Source organism: Cervus canadensis, chromosome 8 (genome assembly GCF_019320065.1).
Source record: "Cervus canadensis isolate Bull #8, Minnesota chromosome 8, ASM1932006v1, whole genome shotgun sequence".
NCBI classification, from domain to species: Eukaryota; Metazoa; Chordata; class Mammalia; order Artiodactyla; family Cervidae; genus Cervus; species Cervus canadensis.
The window spans coordinates 36,836,513-36,851,346 of record NC_057393.1 but is presented as its reverse complement, the minus strand read 5'-3'; the positions used below and the strand labels follow the sequence as shown (position 1 = coordinate 36,851,346).

At 36.3% G+C, this 14,834-nt stretch overlaps 1 protein-coding gene across 1 annotated transcript in view; it reads left to right on the top strand.

Annotated features, from left to right (window-relative positions):
* The window catches only part of BTAF1 (B-TFIID TATA-box binding protein associated factor 1), an 85,179-nt gene that overhangs the window by 20,087 nt on the left and 50,258 nt on the right, over positions 1 to 14,834 (top strand). Inside the window, exons 4-9 of the mRNA XM_043476013.1 lie at positions 414 to 560; positions 7,885 to 8,048; positions 11,473 to 11,609; positions 13,165 to 13,294; positions 13,552 to 13,620; positions 14,622 to 14,711. Of these exons, the coding sequence (XP_043331948.1) occupies positions 414 to 560; positions 7,885 to 8,048; positions 11,473 to 11,609; positions 13,165 to 13,294; positions 13,552 to 13,620; positions 14,622 to 14,711 (737 nt within the window). The remainder of the gene's footprint in view (positions 1 to 413; positions 561 to 7,884; positions 8,049 to 11,472; positions 11,610 to 13,164; positions 13,295 to 13,551; positions 13,621 to 14,621; positions 14,712 to 14,834) is intronic.

Genomic DNA, 14,834 nt, shown 5'->3' with positions numbered 1-14,834 from the left:
TAGGGAGTGATGATGCTCATTAGTGTTATTTATGAAAATTTATATTAATATGTTTATCTTTCAGTTTATCACTGTGATAAATTACCTTGGTATCTTTCAGCTGTTTAACAGATAACATGATTTTTAATATATATATTTCAACATGGGTATATATTTCTTCATGTAATATTGTGTTTATATAGTCAAAAAGTAACATACCCACTAACATTCTGATAGTTGTAGAAAGGGAGCCGTCTGCTAAATAGTTTTTTCATAAATAAGAACTGATCATAAATAAATCCACAATAGCTTTTCTACTTCCTCTACATTTTACTTTTCTTAAAATACTACCCACCCACCTGAAGTAATGCTATTTTCTTTCATTCTGCACTTTGGCTGTATAATCAAATTGAATGTTTTTAAACCTCATCTAGAAACTACTTCAGAAAGTGCTATGGAAGACTCATCTACTACAGATCGATTGAATTTTGACAGATTTGATATATGTAGATTGTTACAACATGGGGCATCACTTTTGGGATCTGCTGGTGCAGAATTTGAAGTACAAGATGAAAAATCAGGTATGTAGTAGTCCTGTAGAAAAAAAGTCTGAAATGTGTGTTCAAATCAGTTTGTTACTTGGTGTGCTATGTTATCAGTCATACAAAATCTAACAGATGCCACGAAATGTGATTCACGGAAGTTTGCAGTTTAAGATGTGGGGCATAGGGAAGGTGACCAGGAGCACTTGTCTAAAACAAATAGGAATATTTTTCATCCCCTAATTGAATATGTGTGCTATATATATATATATATATATCCACATATATATATGCATCATTAATAGATATTAGTATGTCAGCATATATATTAATATTTTAGTATTTTAGTATAGAAATTGCAAAGTGGTACCCAGGAGCTTTAGTTGAGTAGATTTTAAAATCCAGGATTAGCACAAATTGTGGTAATGTTTTCAGAATTCTTGAAATTTAAGAGACTATGACAGTTCTTTTTATCATATGTTTTAAATATTTAAATAATTGGATCTACTGATGCTAATAACCAAAGCAAAAATGAAAAATAAGTCTTAGATAGGTAATTTTCCCATTATCTTTAAACTTACAGAATCCATCTGGATATAAAATAAATGTTTTGGCCATTCAAGATTGATGCCTTGAGTGGAAAAAACCTTGATGTTTTTAATGGATTTCTGTAAGTAAATAAATTGCTTTTTTGACTTAAACCAAAACAGAACAGTGTTTTGTTGCTAATTAATCATTAGTCAAAGCATATCTATCTAGCTAGGTTAATGAAATGATCTTCAGTTTGTTCATCTTAAAAAAAAAAAGGATACTCATTTCCTCTTTCCTAATATGCTTTCTATTGAAAAATCTAGTGTAGTTATTTATGGAGAGAATAAAGAGGAGAATTTGCTTAAGTTCCAGAAAAACATAGTTTTTTTAAATAAGGGAAGTAGAAGTCTTCAGAAACTTTACAATTTGAAAAAAATTATCTCTAAGTTTACTAATTAGTTTACTAGTCTTAGTAATGTTCCCATAAACATCATGAGAGATTATTGACCCTCATCTAGGGAAAAAAGTCAGTGTGACTTTTGTCACTAAAAAAGAAAGTGTACTTGGCTCATGTCTTAAAGATTCTGATTTACTACATCTGTGGAGAGTTCTGAGAAATTGTATATTAAAAGAAAAAACTCCACAGATGACTGATACGTAAGCAGGATTGGGAACCCCAATTTTTTTAGAATTCAGTTTTTTTCCCCCTAGAACTCAGTTTTTAATGCTGATAAGTCATAGCATGCTGAAGAGTGCTCATTAAAACCCTCTAATTAGGTTTTCTTTAAATGTCTGTTCACCTGTGTTGATCTCTACATATTTATAAATGACACGTACATGATTGGCATAGGTGCCAGTTTATTTCCTTTGCAGTTGTGTTGGTTATTTTCCCCAATAGAACTTTCCCTGAAATGAGAGGACTGATTTGGAGCTTTGTGAGTGTACTGAATTTATGATCCAGAAGTTTTCATGTTGGATGCCTAGTGTTTTTCCCTCTGGGGAGAGCAGCCTTAATTTTTGTTTTTTTGTTTTTTTTGTTTTTTACTATAGCTTTGGAGAGGTATAATTCACATACCACATAAATCACCCATTTTAAAAGCGTACAATTCAGTGAGTTTTAGTATATTTACAGTTTTGTGTAATTTTAGAACATTGTCCCTACCTCGGGAAGAAACTCCATATCCATATCTTTATCACACTCCTATTCCCCTATTCCCCTCCTTTTTCTTCCCAGCCCTAAGGAACCATTAATTTACTTCCTTTATCTATAGATTTGCCTTTTATGGGCATTTCATATAAATGGAATTGTATGTAGTCTTTTGTGACTGACTTCTTTTTACTTAGCAGAATTTTTCCAACATTTATCTATATTGTAGTATACATGTTAGTACTGTTTAGATTTTTTTTCCTAAATAGTATTTATTACTCTTATAGGGTATATCCGTTTTTTAATTTTGATCAAATATAGTTAACATACAATTTACCATCTTCATCATTTTTAAGTGTATAGCTCAGTAGTATTAAGTACATTCATATTGTTGTGCAGCCAATCTCCAGAACTCTTTTCATCTTGCAGAATGAAACTTTATACCGGTTAAACAATAATTCCCATCCCTTTCTCCCCTCAACCCCCTGGCCCCACACCGGCAATCACTGTTTTACTTTCTGTCTTTGAATTTGACTACTCGAGGTACTTCATCTGAGTGAAATCTATGGTATTTATCCTTTTGTGACTGACTTTTTTCACTTAACATAATCTCCTTTCATGTTCATCTGGTATTGTATGTGTCAGAATTTCCTTCCTTTTTAATAAGGCTGAATAATAATTCTGGTGTATGTTTATACCATGTTTTGTTTATCGATTCATCTGTCATTAGACACTTGGGTTGCTTCTGCCTTTTGGTTACTGTGAATAATGCTGCTGTGAACACAGACATGCAAATATCTATTCAAATTCCTGCTTCCAGTTCTTTTGGGTCTATGCCCAGAAGTGACAATACAGGATCATAGGTGATTCTATTTTTGATCCTTTTTTTTTTTTTTTAGAACTGCCATACTGTTCTCCATAGTGCCTACTCCATTTTGCATTCTCACCAACAATCTATGAGGTTTTCAGTTTCTCCACATAACTTTATCAGCTGTTGTTATTTTGGTTTTTGGTAGCAGCCATACTAATAGATACGAAATTATTTCATTTTCTGGCTGAATAACATTCCATTGTATGAATGTAACATTTTGTGTATTCATTCATTGTTTGAGGACATTTGGGTTGTTCCTACCTTTTTGGCTTTTATGTACTGCTGCAATAAATGTTCATGTACAGATTTTTGTACATGTATGTTTTCATTTCTTCTATGTAGATACCTTTTGTTGACTATGAGGGCTACTCCATTTCTTCTAAGGGATACTTACCACAGTAGTAGATATCATGGTCCTTTGACTGTGCAGATCACAACAAACTGTGGAAAATTCTTAAAGAGATGGGAATACCAGACCGTCTTACCTGCCTCCTGAGAAATCTGTATGTAGGTCAAGAAACAACAGTTAGAACCATACATGGAACAGTGGATTGTTGTAAAGTTGGGAAAGGAGTATGTCAGTGCTATATATCGTCACCGTGCTTATTTAACTTGTATGCAGAGTACATCATGTGAAATGCTGGGCTGGATGAAGCACAAGCTGGAATCAAGATTGCTGGGAGAAATACCAATAACCTCAGCTATGCAGATGACACCACCTTTATGGCAGAAAGCGAAGAGGAACTAAAGAGCCTCTTGAGGAAAGTGAAGGAGGAGAGTGAAAAAGCTGGCTTAAAACTCAGTGTTCAAAAAAACTAAGATCATGGCATCCAGTCCCATCACTTCATGGCAAACAGATGGGGAAACAATGCAAACAGTGAAAGACTTTATTTTCTTGGGCTCCAAAATCACTGCAGATGGTGACTGTAACCATGAAATTAAAAGATGGTTACTCCTTGGAAGGGAAGTTATGACCCACCTAGGAAGTGAAATTGAAGTTGCTCTGTCATGTTCGACTCTTTGCGACCCCATGGACTGTAGCCTACCAGGCTCCTCTGTCCGCGGGATTCTCCAGGCAAGAATACTAGAGTGGGTTTAGACAGCATATTAAAAAGCAGAGACATTACTTTGTCCACAAAGGTCCGTCTGGTCAAGGCTGTGGTTTTTCCAGTGGTCATGTACGGATGTGAGAGTTGGACTGTGAAGAAAGCTGAGCACTGAAGAATTGATGCTTTTGAACTGTGGTGTTGGAGAAGATTCTTGAGAGCCCCTTGGACTGCAAGAAGATCCAACCAGTCCATCCTAAAGGAAATCAGTCCTGAATGTTCATTGGAAGGACTGATGTTGAAGCTGAAGCTCCAATACTTAGGCCACCTGATGCGAAGAATTGATTCATTAGAAAAGACTGTTGCTGGGAAAGATTGAAGGCAGGAGGAGAAAGGGACGACAGAGGATGAGATGGTTGGATGGCATCACCAACTCAATGGACATGAGTTTGAACAAGCTCTGGGAGGTGATGATGGACAGGGAAGCCTGGCGTGCTGCAGTCTATGGGGTTGTAAAGAGTCGGACATGACTGAGTGACTGAACTGAACTGATGTAGATACCTAAGAATGGACTTGCTGGGGCTTGTGGTAACTGTTTTACCATTTGAGAAACTGCCAGACTGTTCTCCAGACTGGCTTCACCATTTCACATTCCTCTAGCAGGATACAAATGTTCCAATTTCTCCACATCCTTGCCAGTGTTTGCTTATTATTCACTGATTTTGACTATATCTATACTAGTGACTATAAAGTGATACCTCATTGTAGTTTTGATTTTAATTTTTCTGATGACTAATGATGTTGAACATATTTTCATGTGTTTATTGACCATTTCTATATCTTCTTTGGAAAGTTGTCTATTCATGTTGTTCACCCATTTTTAAGTGGGATATCTATTCTTTTATTAATGAGGTATAAGAGTTCTTTATATATTCTGTATGTAAACCTCTTATCTAATAAATGATTGACAGATATTTCCTCCCATTCTATGCATTATCTTTTCACTTTCCTAACCTTCGAAGCATAAAGCTTTTAATTTTGATGAAATCCTGTTTATCTTTTTCCTTTTGTTTCTCAAGCTTTTTGATATCATATGTTAGAAGTTTTTGCCAAATCTGAGGTCATTTACCCTTTTGTTTTCCCTAAGAGTTTTATAGTTTAACTCTTACTGTTAGGTATTTGATCTATTTTGAGCTTATTTTTGTACGTTGTGGGGTTAAGAGCCTAACAATTCTTTTTTTTTCTTTTTGAGGCTTTTTTATTTGGTTAATTAATTATTATTTCTTTGGTTGCACTGGGTCTTCATTGTCGGGCAGAGGTTTTCTCTAGATGTGAGTGGGGCCCGTCTGTGTTGTGGTGCACAGGCTCCTCACTGTGGCGGCTTCACTTGTGTCAGAGCACAGGCTCTAAGTGCATGGACTTTAGTAATTGTATCACGCGGGCTGCTAGTGGCTTGTGAGCTTTAGTTGCCCTGTGGCATGTGGAATCTTTCTGGGCCAGGGATCGATTCCATTGGTATCCCCTTCATTGGCAGGTGGGTTCTTAAACACCGTTCCACCAAGGAAGTCCCCAATATCTTTTACATGTGGCTGTCCTGTTGTCTCAACACCATTTGTTGAAAAGATTCTTTTTTTTCCCATTGGATTGTTTTTGCACCCTTGTCTGCAAACATGTAGTCTTATTTCTGAACTCTCAATTCTATTTGATTGATGTCTGTGTCAGTATTTCATTGTCTTGAACACTGTTGCTTTCTAGAGGTAATTTTTAAAATCAAGATGTATGAACCTCCAACTTTGTTTTTCTTTTTCAGGATTATTTTGGACATTCTTGGTCTCTTGTATTTCTGTACGAATTTTAAGATCAGTTTGTCAGTGTTTGTAAAACACCAGCTGATATTTTGATAGAAATTGTTTTGAATCTGTATATCAATTTGAGAAGTGTTACTGTCTTACTATTAGGTATTCTGATCCATGAACAGTGAATGTTCTTCCATTTATTGAGATCTTTAATTTCTTAAACCAATATTTTTAGTTTTCAAAATATAAATTCTTAAGTTTTGCTTTTGATGTTGTTAGTAGAATTATTTTGTTATTTTTATATTTAAGTCATTTGTTTCTTCAAATCTTCCTCCCCTTCCCTGTTCTTTAGATGAGGGACTTTATATAGCTTTACCTTTGAATTCATTATACTTTGTCTTGTTATCTCAATTAAGCTGTTAAGCACATTTGTTGATTTAAAATTTTCAAGTATTGTTTAGTTCCAGACTTACCTAAAAAAAACTGGCACATTTTGCACATATAAGTCACCCTTTTCAAGTGTATGATTCTGTTTTTAAAAATAGTTTGTGTAATATTACTTTACATTGAATATTGTTATATTAGTTGCTTAAAAATTTTGTCTTCCAATTCCAACATCTGGGTTATCTAAGAATTGATCTCCATTAACTGGCTTTCTTTTGGAATGGGTTACTTTTCTTGATTCTTTGTATGTCAGTAACTTGGATTGTATTTCTCACATTGTAAATGTTTATACTGCAGGCTGGATTCTGTTTATTTTTCCAGAGAGTGTTTTGGTTTGTTTGGTTTAGTTTAGTTGTTTTTGCTTGCTTGTTTTAATAGGTATTTAATTTGATGAAACTCAAATTGCAAACTCAGTCTCATTTGTGGTGGGCAACAATTCAAATCTCAATTCAATTTTTAGCTTTATTTGGACTATTTGAAGTCTGTGCTGTCCATGCGTATTTCAGAGATCATCCAGAGATTTGGCTTTCTGTCTGGTTCTCTCCTTTCTGGGTTTTCTCTATTTTCCAATGGTTATGCTGTTCCTGACTCTCTCTCCTCTAGTTCTTTAAGCCAGACATACTGGGTTTTTGCACAACTTTTAAATGTAGGATATGACTGCCCAACATACCATAGACTGGGTCTGCCTTCAGGCTAAAAGGGTTCAAAAATGGGAAAGTCACTTAATGCCATGCTTTCTTCCAGACACTGATAACTCCTCCAAGTATATGCCTACTTTTGTTCTCTTTCCAGTGCCTTCAGGTGGCTGTTGACTTTTTTTTTTTTTATAGCTAGAATTTGTTATCTTTGAAGGGGTAGTCCAAAAGAACTTAGTCAGCTGTTATTGGAAGATAATCATGATAGAACCATATCTTGCAGCTTAAATATTTTAAGCCCAAATTTTTATTTTTAAAATGATACTGAAATATTGAGGGATTTTACTTGGAACATTCAAAATCTACTTTTATGCCTTTGTCTTTTATTTGGGCTATCAAATAGGTAACTAAATAAATAGAGGAGTATGTCATTTCAGAATACTATAAAGGCCACACTTGGAATAAGCATGTATTTGTTGAGATCTTTTCTGTCAAATAGAGTCTAGATTTTTTTTTTTAAAGCCTGGTTAGATATTTCAGAGAATGTACAAAGGGTAGCTATAAAATAATAAGATTAGTTTATCTTCATAGGAATAGATCTCATTTTATATATACTTGATAATTGACAGTAGGGCAGTGGGGTAACATCAGTGAGTGATATTATTCCTAGAGTGTTTTCGTTAGCTAGAATGCTGTTTGCCAAGATTCAGTAAAATACTTGCTCTATTAGGTAATAAAGTTTATGACATGTTCAGCAATTGTGAGTGGTGTGGTTTATTATCAAGAGAGGTGTTCTAACAGAAAAATTTTTTTAAATTTATCGAGTTTGATCTTCATGTATTAGAAAGCTTCTTAACTGATTTGAAGAAAATATATTTCTTTTTTGTTTAAAGGTGAAGTGGATCCTAAGGAGAGGATAGCACGCCAACGAAAGCTATTACAGAAAAAACTTGGCCTTAATATGGGAGAAGCCATTGGAATGAGCACTGAAGAGCTCTTTAATGATGAAGATTTGGATTATACCCCAACTTCAGCAGCCCTTGTAAACAAACAACCTGTAGGTAAAACCTTTGGTTGTCTGACTGCAACTAATATGGAGGATCTGCTTTTATTTTGCTATGCAATTGCAATTTTTAAAAAATGTGTTCCTTATTTCTGCTCACTGTTGCTTAGTATCACCATAATTTACTATCTCCATGAGTTGAATTTCTAGTAACAGGTTCTGAAGAGGTAGAAGGTAGCGTCTGCCTGCCTCATAGGTGCTAGACTATTAGATAAAAGCTGTGGTGGACCTTTCAGGAGAAATTGGTGTTGAGAAATCATAGTTGCACCAGTTGCTCTTTCCTTTATTCTTCAATGAAGAAAATATTTCAGAGAGTAGGAGATAGTAAGGGCTATCATAGTTAGATATGCTAATACTAGAAATCTTTAGAGCTGATTCTTTTGAGAAAAAGCAAACATGATGAAAACTTTCAAACAGTGCAAAAGGACATACGATATGAAGTAAGTTACTTTCTGATAAATGACGGACACACATTTCCCTGTGTCTCACAGCAACCCTTTTAAAATTATTTGTCTTTTTTTTCCTGAAATTTTCTGCGTATGCACAAGTCCTTTTTAATCCATGTCTGCCTGTTTGTGCGGGCTTTCAAGGTGACCCAGTGGTAAAGAATCCATCTGCCAATGCAGGAGACACAGGAGACATGGGTTTGATGCCTGCATCAGGAAGATCCCCTGGAGTAGGAAATGGCAACCCACTCTAGAATTCTTACCTAGAAAATTCCACAGACAGAGGAGCCTGGCAGGCTGCAGTCCACGGGGTCACAAAGAGTCAGACATGACTAAGCATGCATCCACACCAGTCTGTATATACAGACTGATCAAATTGGTTTTTTTATAGCTTCTTTCTGTTTGTGGCTGTACCATAATTTTGCTCTGTATTTTTCCTGTTTCTGTTTTACCAATCCCCAATGGATGCCTGTGTGCTTCTTTTTTTATACATTAAAGTCTTCCTAAGCTCCAGTAAAAGCTGTGGCTCTCTCTTCTCAGAAGAATGTACATACATGTGAAATATTACCTTTCAGGGGATTTAGTGCTCTTACTTCTTGGCCTGCTTTACATGAGACCCATGTCTTCTCATTCCCTTGGCCTTCCCTTTTGCTTAAGTGGAGAATGGTTTTATTTGCCGTTATTTTAGTTGTCCTCTAAATCATTAGAATTTGTAAGTAAGTTTTTTAGCATTGAGGAGTGTGTGATGATGATGGGACTTTTGTAGACAAGGAGGGGAAAAGAGCAGATTCTGGAGGGAAGAGTATAAAGAGGCAGAAAATATAATAACAAACATGAAGGAACAGAAAGATGGAGTATGAATGGAAGCATAAGATATAAATAAAAAACAATAGAATAAAATAAATGAAAACAAACGTGATCACAGGGTGGTAATTGGATACTGTGTAGGGAAATTAATAGGTAGGTATATTACAGAAAATAGGCTATAGACAAAATAATTGAATAGGAGATGGCAGCAGCAAATTTGGCAGGATCCAAATTTGGTTGGCTTTAGATGTCAGGGACCTTTGGGAAGAGTTGCTGAGGTTTATTGTTGTAGTTTTCATCACTGCTCCATTGTCTCGTATATATGCTAGTGGTCCCTGGACCAGGTCTATAGCAGGGCACCAGCACCAGTGATTCTGACTGGTTGTGGTAGTGTACATTTCAGTTGAATCTTATATTAGTTAAGGGCAGAAGGATTTTTAGGCTTGTATTAAAGCATTTTTATTCACAGGCTTAATAATGTCTCCTATGAATGGAAGAAGGAGCAAAAGTGGTATGCAGTGAGTGCTTAAGAGGGAAAGACCAGTTACTTATCAGGTCTTCATTCTTAGTTGTGTCCGACTCTTTGCAACTCCTTGGACTGTAGCCTGCCAGATTCCTCTGTCCATGTAATTTTCCAGGCAAGGATAGTGGAGTGGGTTGCCATTTCCTGCTCCAGGGGATCTTCCCAACCCAGGGATTGAACCTGGGTCTCCTGTGTCTCCTGCATTGCTGCAGAATCCTACCTGCTGAGCCATCTGGGAAGCTAGTTACTTATGGCTATAGTTATTTCCATTTTTTTCAGTAGAAGATGATTATAATTTTTTTAAAAATTGACATTCTTTATGCTTACATTACGGCTTCCCTGGTAGCTCAGTTGGTAAAGAATCTGCCTGCAGTGCAAGAGACCTGGGTTCGATCCTGGGTCAGGAAGATCCCTTGGAGAAGGAAATGGCAAACCACTCCAGTATCCTTGCCTGGAAAATCTCACAGATAGAGGAGCCTGGTGGGCTGCAGTCCATGGGGTCGCAAAGAGTTGGGCATGACTGAGTGACTTGAGCGACTAACATGCTTACAACTTTTAGATTATATTATGGTTTTTTTAAAGTTTCACCTCTTCAAAGTCCTCACTGGAGTCAGGATTATACATTTTTGCCACATCTATGACATAAAGTTAAGAAACACATGAGCTTTTCCTGGCAACTGGAAGAATAGGGAAGAAGGAAGAAGAGAGTGAAATTATGGTACAGCTATACAACAGATGACACCACCCTTATGGCAGAAAGTGAAGAGGAACGAAAAAGCCTCTTGATGAAAGTGAAGGAGGAGAGTGAAAAAGTTGGCTTAAAGCTCAACATTCAGAAAACTAATATCATGGCCTCTGGTCCCATCACTTCATGGGAAATAGATGGGGAAACATTGACAGACTTTATTTTTTAGGGCTCCAAAATCACTGCAGATGGTGATTGCAGCCATGAAATTAAAAGACGCTTACTCCTTGGAAGGAGAGTTATGACCAACCTAGACAGCATATTAAAAAGCACAGATATTACTTTGCCAACAAAGGTCCGTCTGGTCAAGGCTATGGTTTTTCCAGTGGTCAGGTATGGATGTGAGAGTTGGACTGTGAAGAAAGCTGAGTGCTGAAAAATTGATGCTTTTGAACTGTGGTGTTGGAGAAGACTCTTGAGAGTCCCTTGGACTGCAAGGAGATCTAACCAGTCCATCCTAAAGGAGATCAGTTCTGGGTGTTCATTGGAAGGACTGATGCTGAAGCTGAAACTCCAGTACTTTGGCCACCTCATGTGAAGAGTTGACTCACTGGAAAAGACCCTGATGCTGGGAGGGATTGGGGGCAGGAGGAGAAGGGGACGACAGAGGATGAGATGGCTGAATGGCATCCCCAACTTGATGGACATGAATTTGAGTAAACTCCGGGAGTTGGTGATGGACAGGAAGGCCTGGTGATTCATGGGGTTGCAAAGAGTTGGGCACGACTGAGCGACTGAACTGACTGATACAGCAGAATAGCATAAATCTGTCAAAGAAGAATGCAGTCAGTTTGTATATAGTGAAACTTACAGACTTTAGTCCTCTTCTGAGGCTAAGGCTGTGGGTATATATTTTAACTTCAGAAGTTCAAACTGCACATTCTTTTATTCTTTTAGACTCTCCAGGCCGCTGAACTGATTGACTCAGAGTTTCGAACAGGAATGAGCAATAGACAAAAGAACAAAGCTAAAAGAATGGCCAAATTATTTGCAAAACAGAGATCCAGGGATGCAGTAGAAACGAATGAGAAGAGGTAGTAATCCTTTTTTTGCTCATTTATATATTTATTTATTGTTATACCATTTAATTAAATTTGTTTAAATTGGAGGATAATTGCTTTACAAAATTGTGTTGTCTTTTGCCATACAACAGTGTGAATCAGTCATAACTGTGTGTGTGTGTGTCCCCTCTCTCTTGAGCCCACCTCCCACCTCACCCCCATCCCACCCCTCTACGTCGTCCCAGAGTGCCAGACTAGGCTCCCCATGTTATATAGCAGCTTCCCACTCGCTGTTTTACATATGGTAGTGTAAATACGTCAGTGCTCCTTTCTCAGTTTGTTTCACCCTCTCCTTCCCCCGCTGTGTTCATAAATCTGTTCTCTACATCTGTATCTCCATTCCTTCTCTGCAGGTAAGTTTATCAGTATGATTTTTCTAGATTCTGTATATATGCATTAATATATGATACTTGTTTTTATGACTTACTTCACTCTGTATAATAGGCTCTAGGTTCATCCACCTTACTACAACTGACTCATAATTGTCCCTTTTTATGGCTGAGTAATATTCCATTGTATGTGTGCATATATATATATATATGCAACAACTTCTTTATATTCATCTGTCAATAGATAACTAGGTTCCTTCCATGTCCTGGCTTTTGTAAATAGTACTGCAGTGAACATTGGAGTACGTGTGTATTTTTGAACTGTGATTTTCTCAGAGTATTTGCCCAGTAATGAGATTGCTGTGCCATATGGTAGTTTATTCCTAATTTTTTAAGGAATCTCCATACTGTTCTCCTTAGTGGGTGTATCAATTTACATTCCTACCAACAGTGCAAGGAGGTTCCCTTTTCTCCACATGATCTCCAACATTTATTGTTTGTAGACTTTTTTGATGATGGCCATTCTGACTGGTGTGAGGTAATACCTCATTGTAGTTTTGATTTACATTGCTCTAATAATGATCCATTTTTTTGCTTATTTAAAACAGTGATGTTTGTTAACTTAAATCTTGGTCTGCTTGATTTCCAAAAACATTTTGATGACATTGCCTTTAGCTGTGTTTGGATTGTTTTGCTCAATTGTCAGGGAGCGTATTTACTATTACTAGAGACTAGGACAACTTCCCCAGGAAGATTCATATATGCAGATTTTTTTTCATAATAATTACAAGCTCTGAATGAGGATTGAAGATCTTCCAAGGGGAGTGCATTCCAGATAAAGGGAACAAGTATAAATACCTGAATCATGTAATATTCAAGAAACAGAGAGGTCGTATGGCCGGGATGAGTAGACAGAAGTAAGAGTGTTAGAGAGTGAATTCAGAGAGATGGCCTGAGGGCTACAAGTTAAGACTGCTACTTTTGTAAGGTGAGAACTGTCACATATTACATCATCTGTTACTTTGGCTGAGGGCTAAGCCAAATAGTAGGTAATAATCCAGGCTTATTTACGTAATCCTGTTGTAGGAAAGAGCTCTGTGGGTAAACTCACTGTCTTTACTTTCTTATATTCATTGTGGTTCACAGTGTTCTGTATTCACTTCTTTTAAATAAATGGTGACTTTTTTTTTTTTTTAAAGCAATGATAGCACTGATGGGGAACCAGAAGAAAAGAGACGAAAGATATCAAATGTTGTTATTAATCAGTCTGCAGTTGATTCGAAAGTTCTGATTGATAATATTCCAGACAGTTCTCCCTTAATTGAAGAGGTACTACTGAAATACCCCAAAGCATCCTTTGAAATCATTTATAATTTTTTCATACTAATGTGTTAGTACATGGTATATAATATAATAATCTGTTAATTGAGAGAAATTTGGTTATTAAAAATCTAAGTACTTTTTGTTAGTAAAATTTTTTGATTATTTAAAAGCCTATTATTATTAGTCCTACAAATAAATACACTTAAATTATTAGCATAAAATAGATCTTTTAAATTAATATTAATTTGGTTTTTCTTATTCAGACAAATGAATGGCCTTTGGAAAGCTTTTGTGAAGAACTTTGCAATGACCTTTTTAATCCCTCCTGGGAGGTAGGATTTCTTCATTACAATTTCTCTCAACTCTTGTTTTCTTCACCAATGATAGGAACCATATCAATCATAATCTGTCTTGTCAGAGTCCTTATTTTTCCCCTATGTCCCTCTCAGAACCACTTGTCAGGGCACTTCATAAAGAGTTGCATATCTCTCTCAGACAGTAAAAAATTTCCTTTGGAAGTGGACAGTTTTGATTAAGACCAGTAGTTTTCAAGCTGTAGCTTAGCCTCAGAAATATTTCTTCAAAGAAGAACTTGAACAGGTCTCAGTATGTAGAAGAGATGAAAGTGTAGTTCTTCTCGTTGAAATTGAGGGTTGGTAATCTCAAAAGATTCTTTGGTTGGTCTCTGAGTAATTTTAAAACACTGTTTTGGAATACCTTTTAGTTTTAGCTTTACCTTTAGCTTTCTGCTCCCAGATGTACTTCTGTTCAAAGCTGTTCACGTTTTAACTCACCTGGGGTCTTTAATAAGTGGGGGCAGTGGCAGGGGCACGTTTCCTCCCTTCCAGATGGCACGCAGAAGGCTTCAGGGCTACAATAAAGTACTAGTCGTGAGACGTTTTATTTAAATTGTCTTCCTTTGATGTTTAACACTGGTGGCTTTGGAACTTAGTTTTGAGGTATTTAATTCTAAAATATTGGTGTCTGGATTATAAAGAACATTATATGATACTTCTTTTCTCTCCTTTGCTGTGGATAATGCTGAATGCAAGTAGAGAGTAGAAGAGTGACAGCCAAGCAGATTAGTATCTCAGAAAGAATTCAGAATAGCTATTTTTTGCCCTTAAAAAAAATAACATCCATATAATCAAACTTGTGAGATAAATATATGTAATTCTTCTTGGATAATAGAAGAAAAACACAGTTTTTTGAAGTCCCACTCAGTTTGTTCCAATTTCTTAAAAATCTAGTATCCCTTTTTCATATTGAAGAAAAGTTAAACACTGTTTCTTAAGCATTTAACCTCCGATATTTGCTTCTTGGTTCTTTTTAGGTTCGACATGGTGCAGGCACTGGACTTAGGGAAATCCTTAAAGCTCATGGGAAAAGTGGTGGTAAAATGGGAGATAGCACTTTAGAAGAGGTAAGTGTAAGTGTAGTAAATCAAAATTATCATCAGATTTCAGTAGATATCCTCTTTCTCAGGCAGGAAAGTAGCAGAGCATGTGCCATGAAGTAGAAATGAGAGGTAAATAGTAAGAAATAT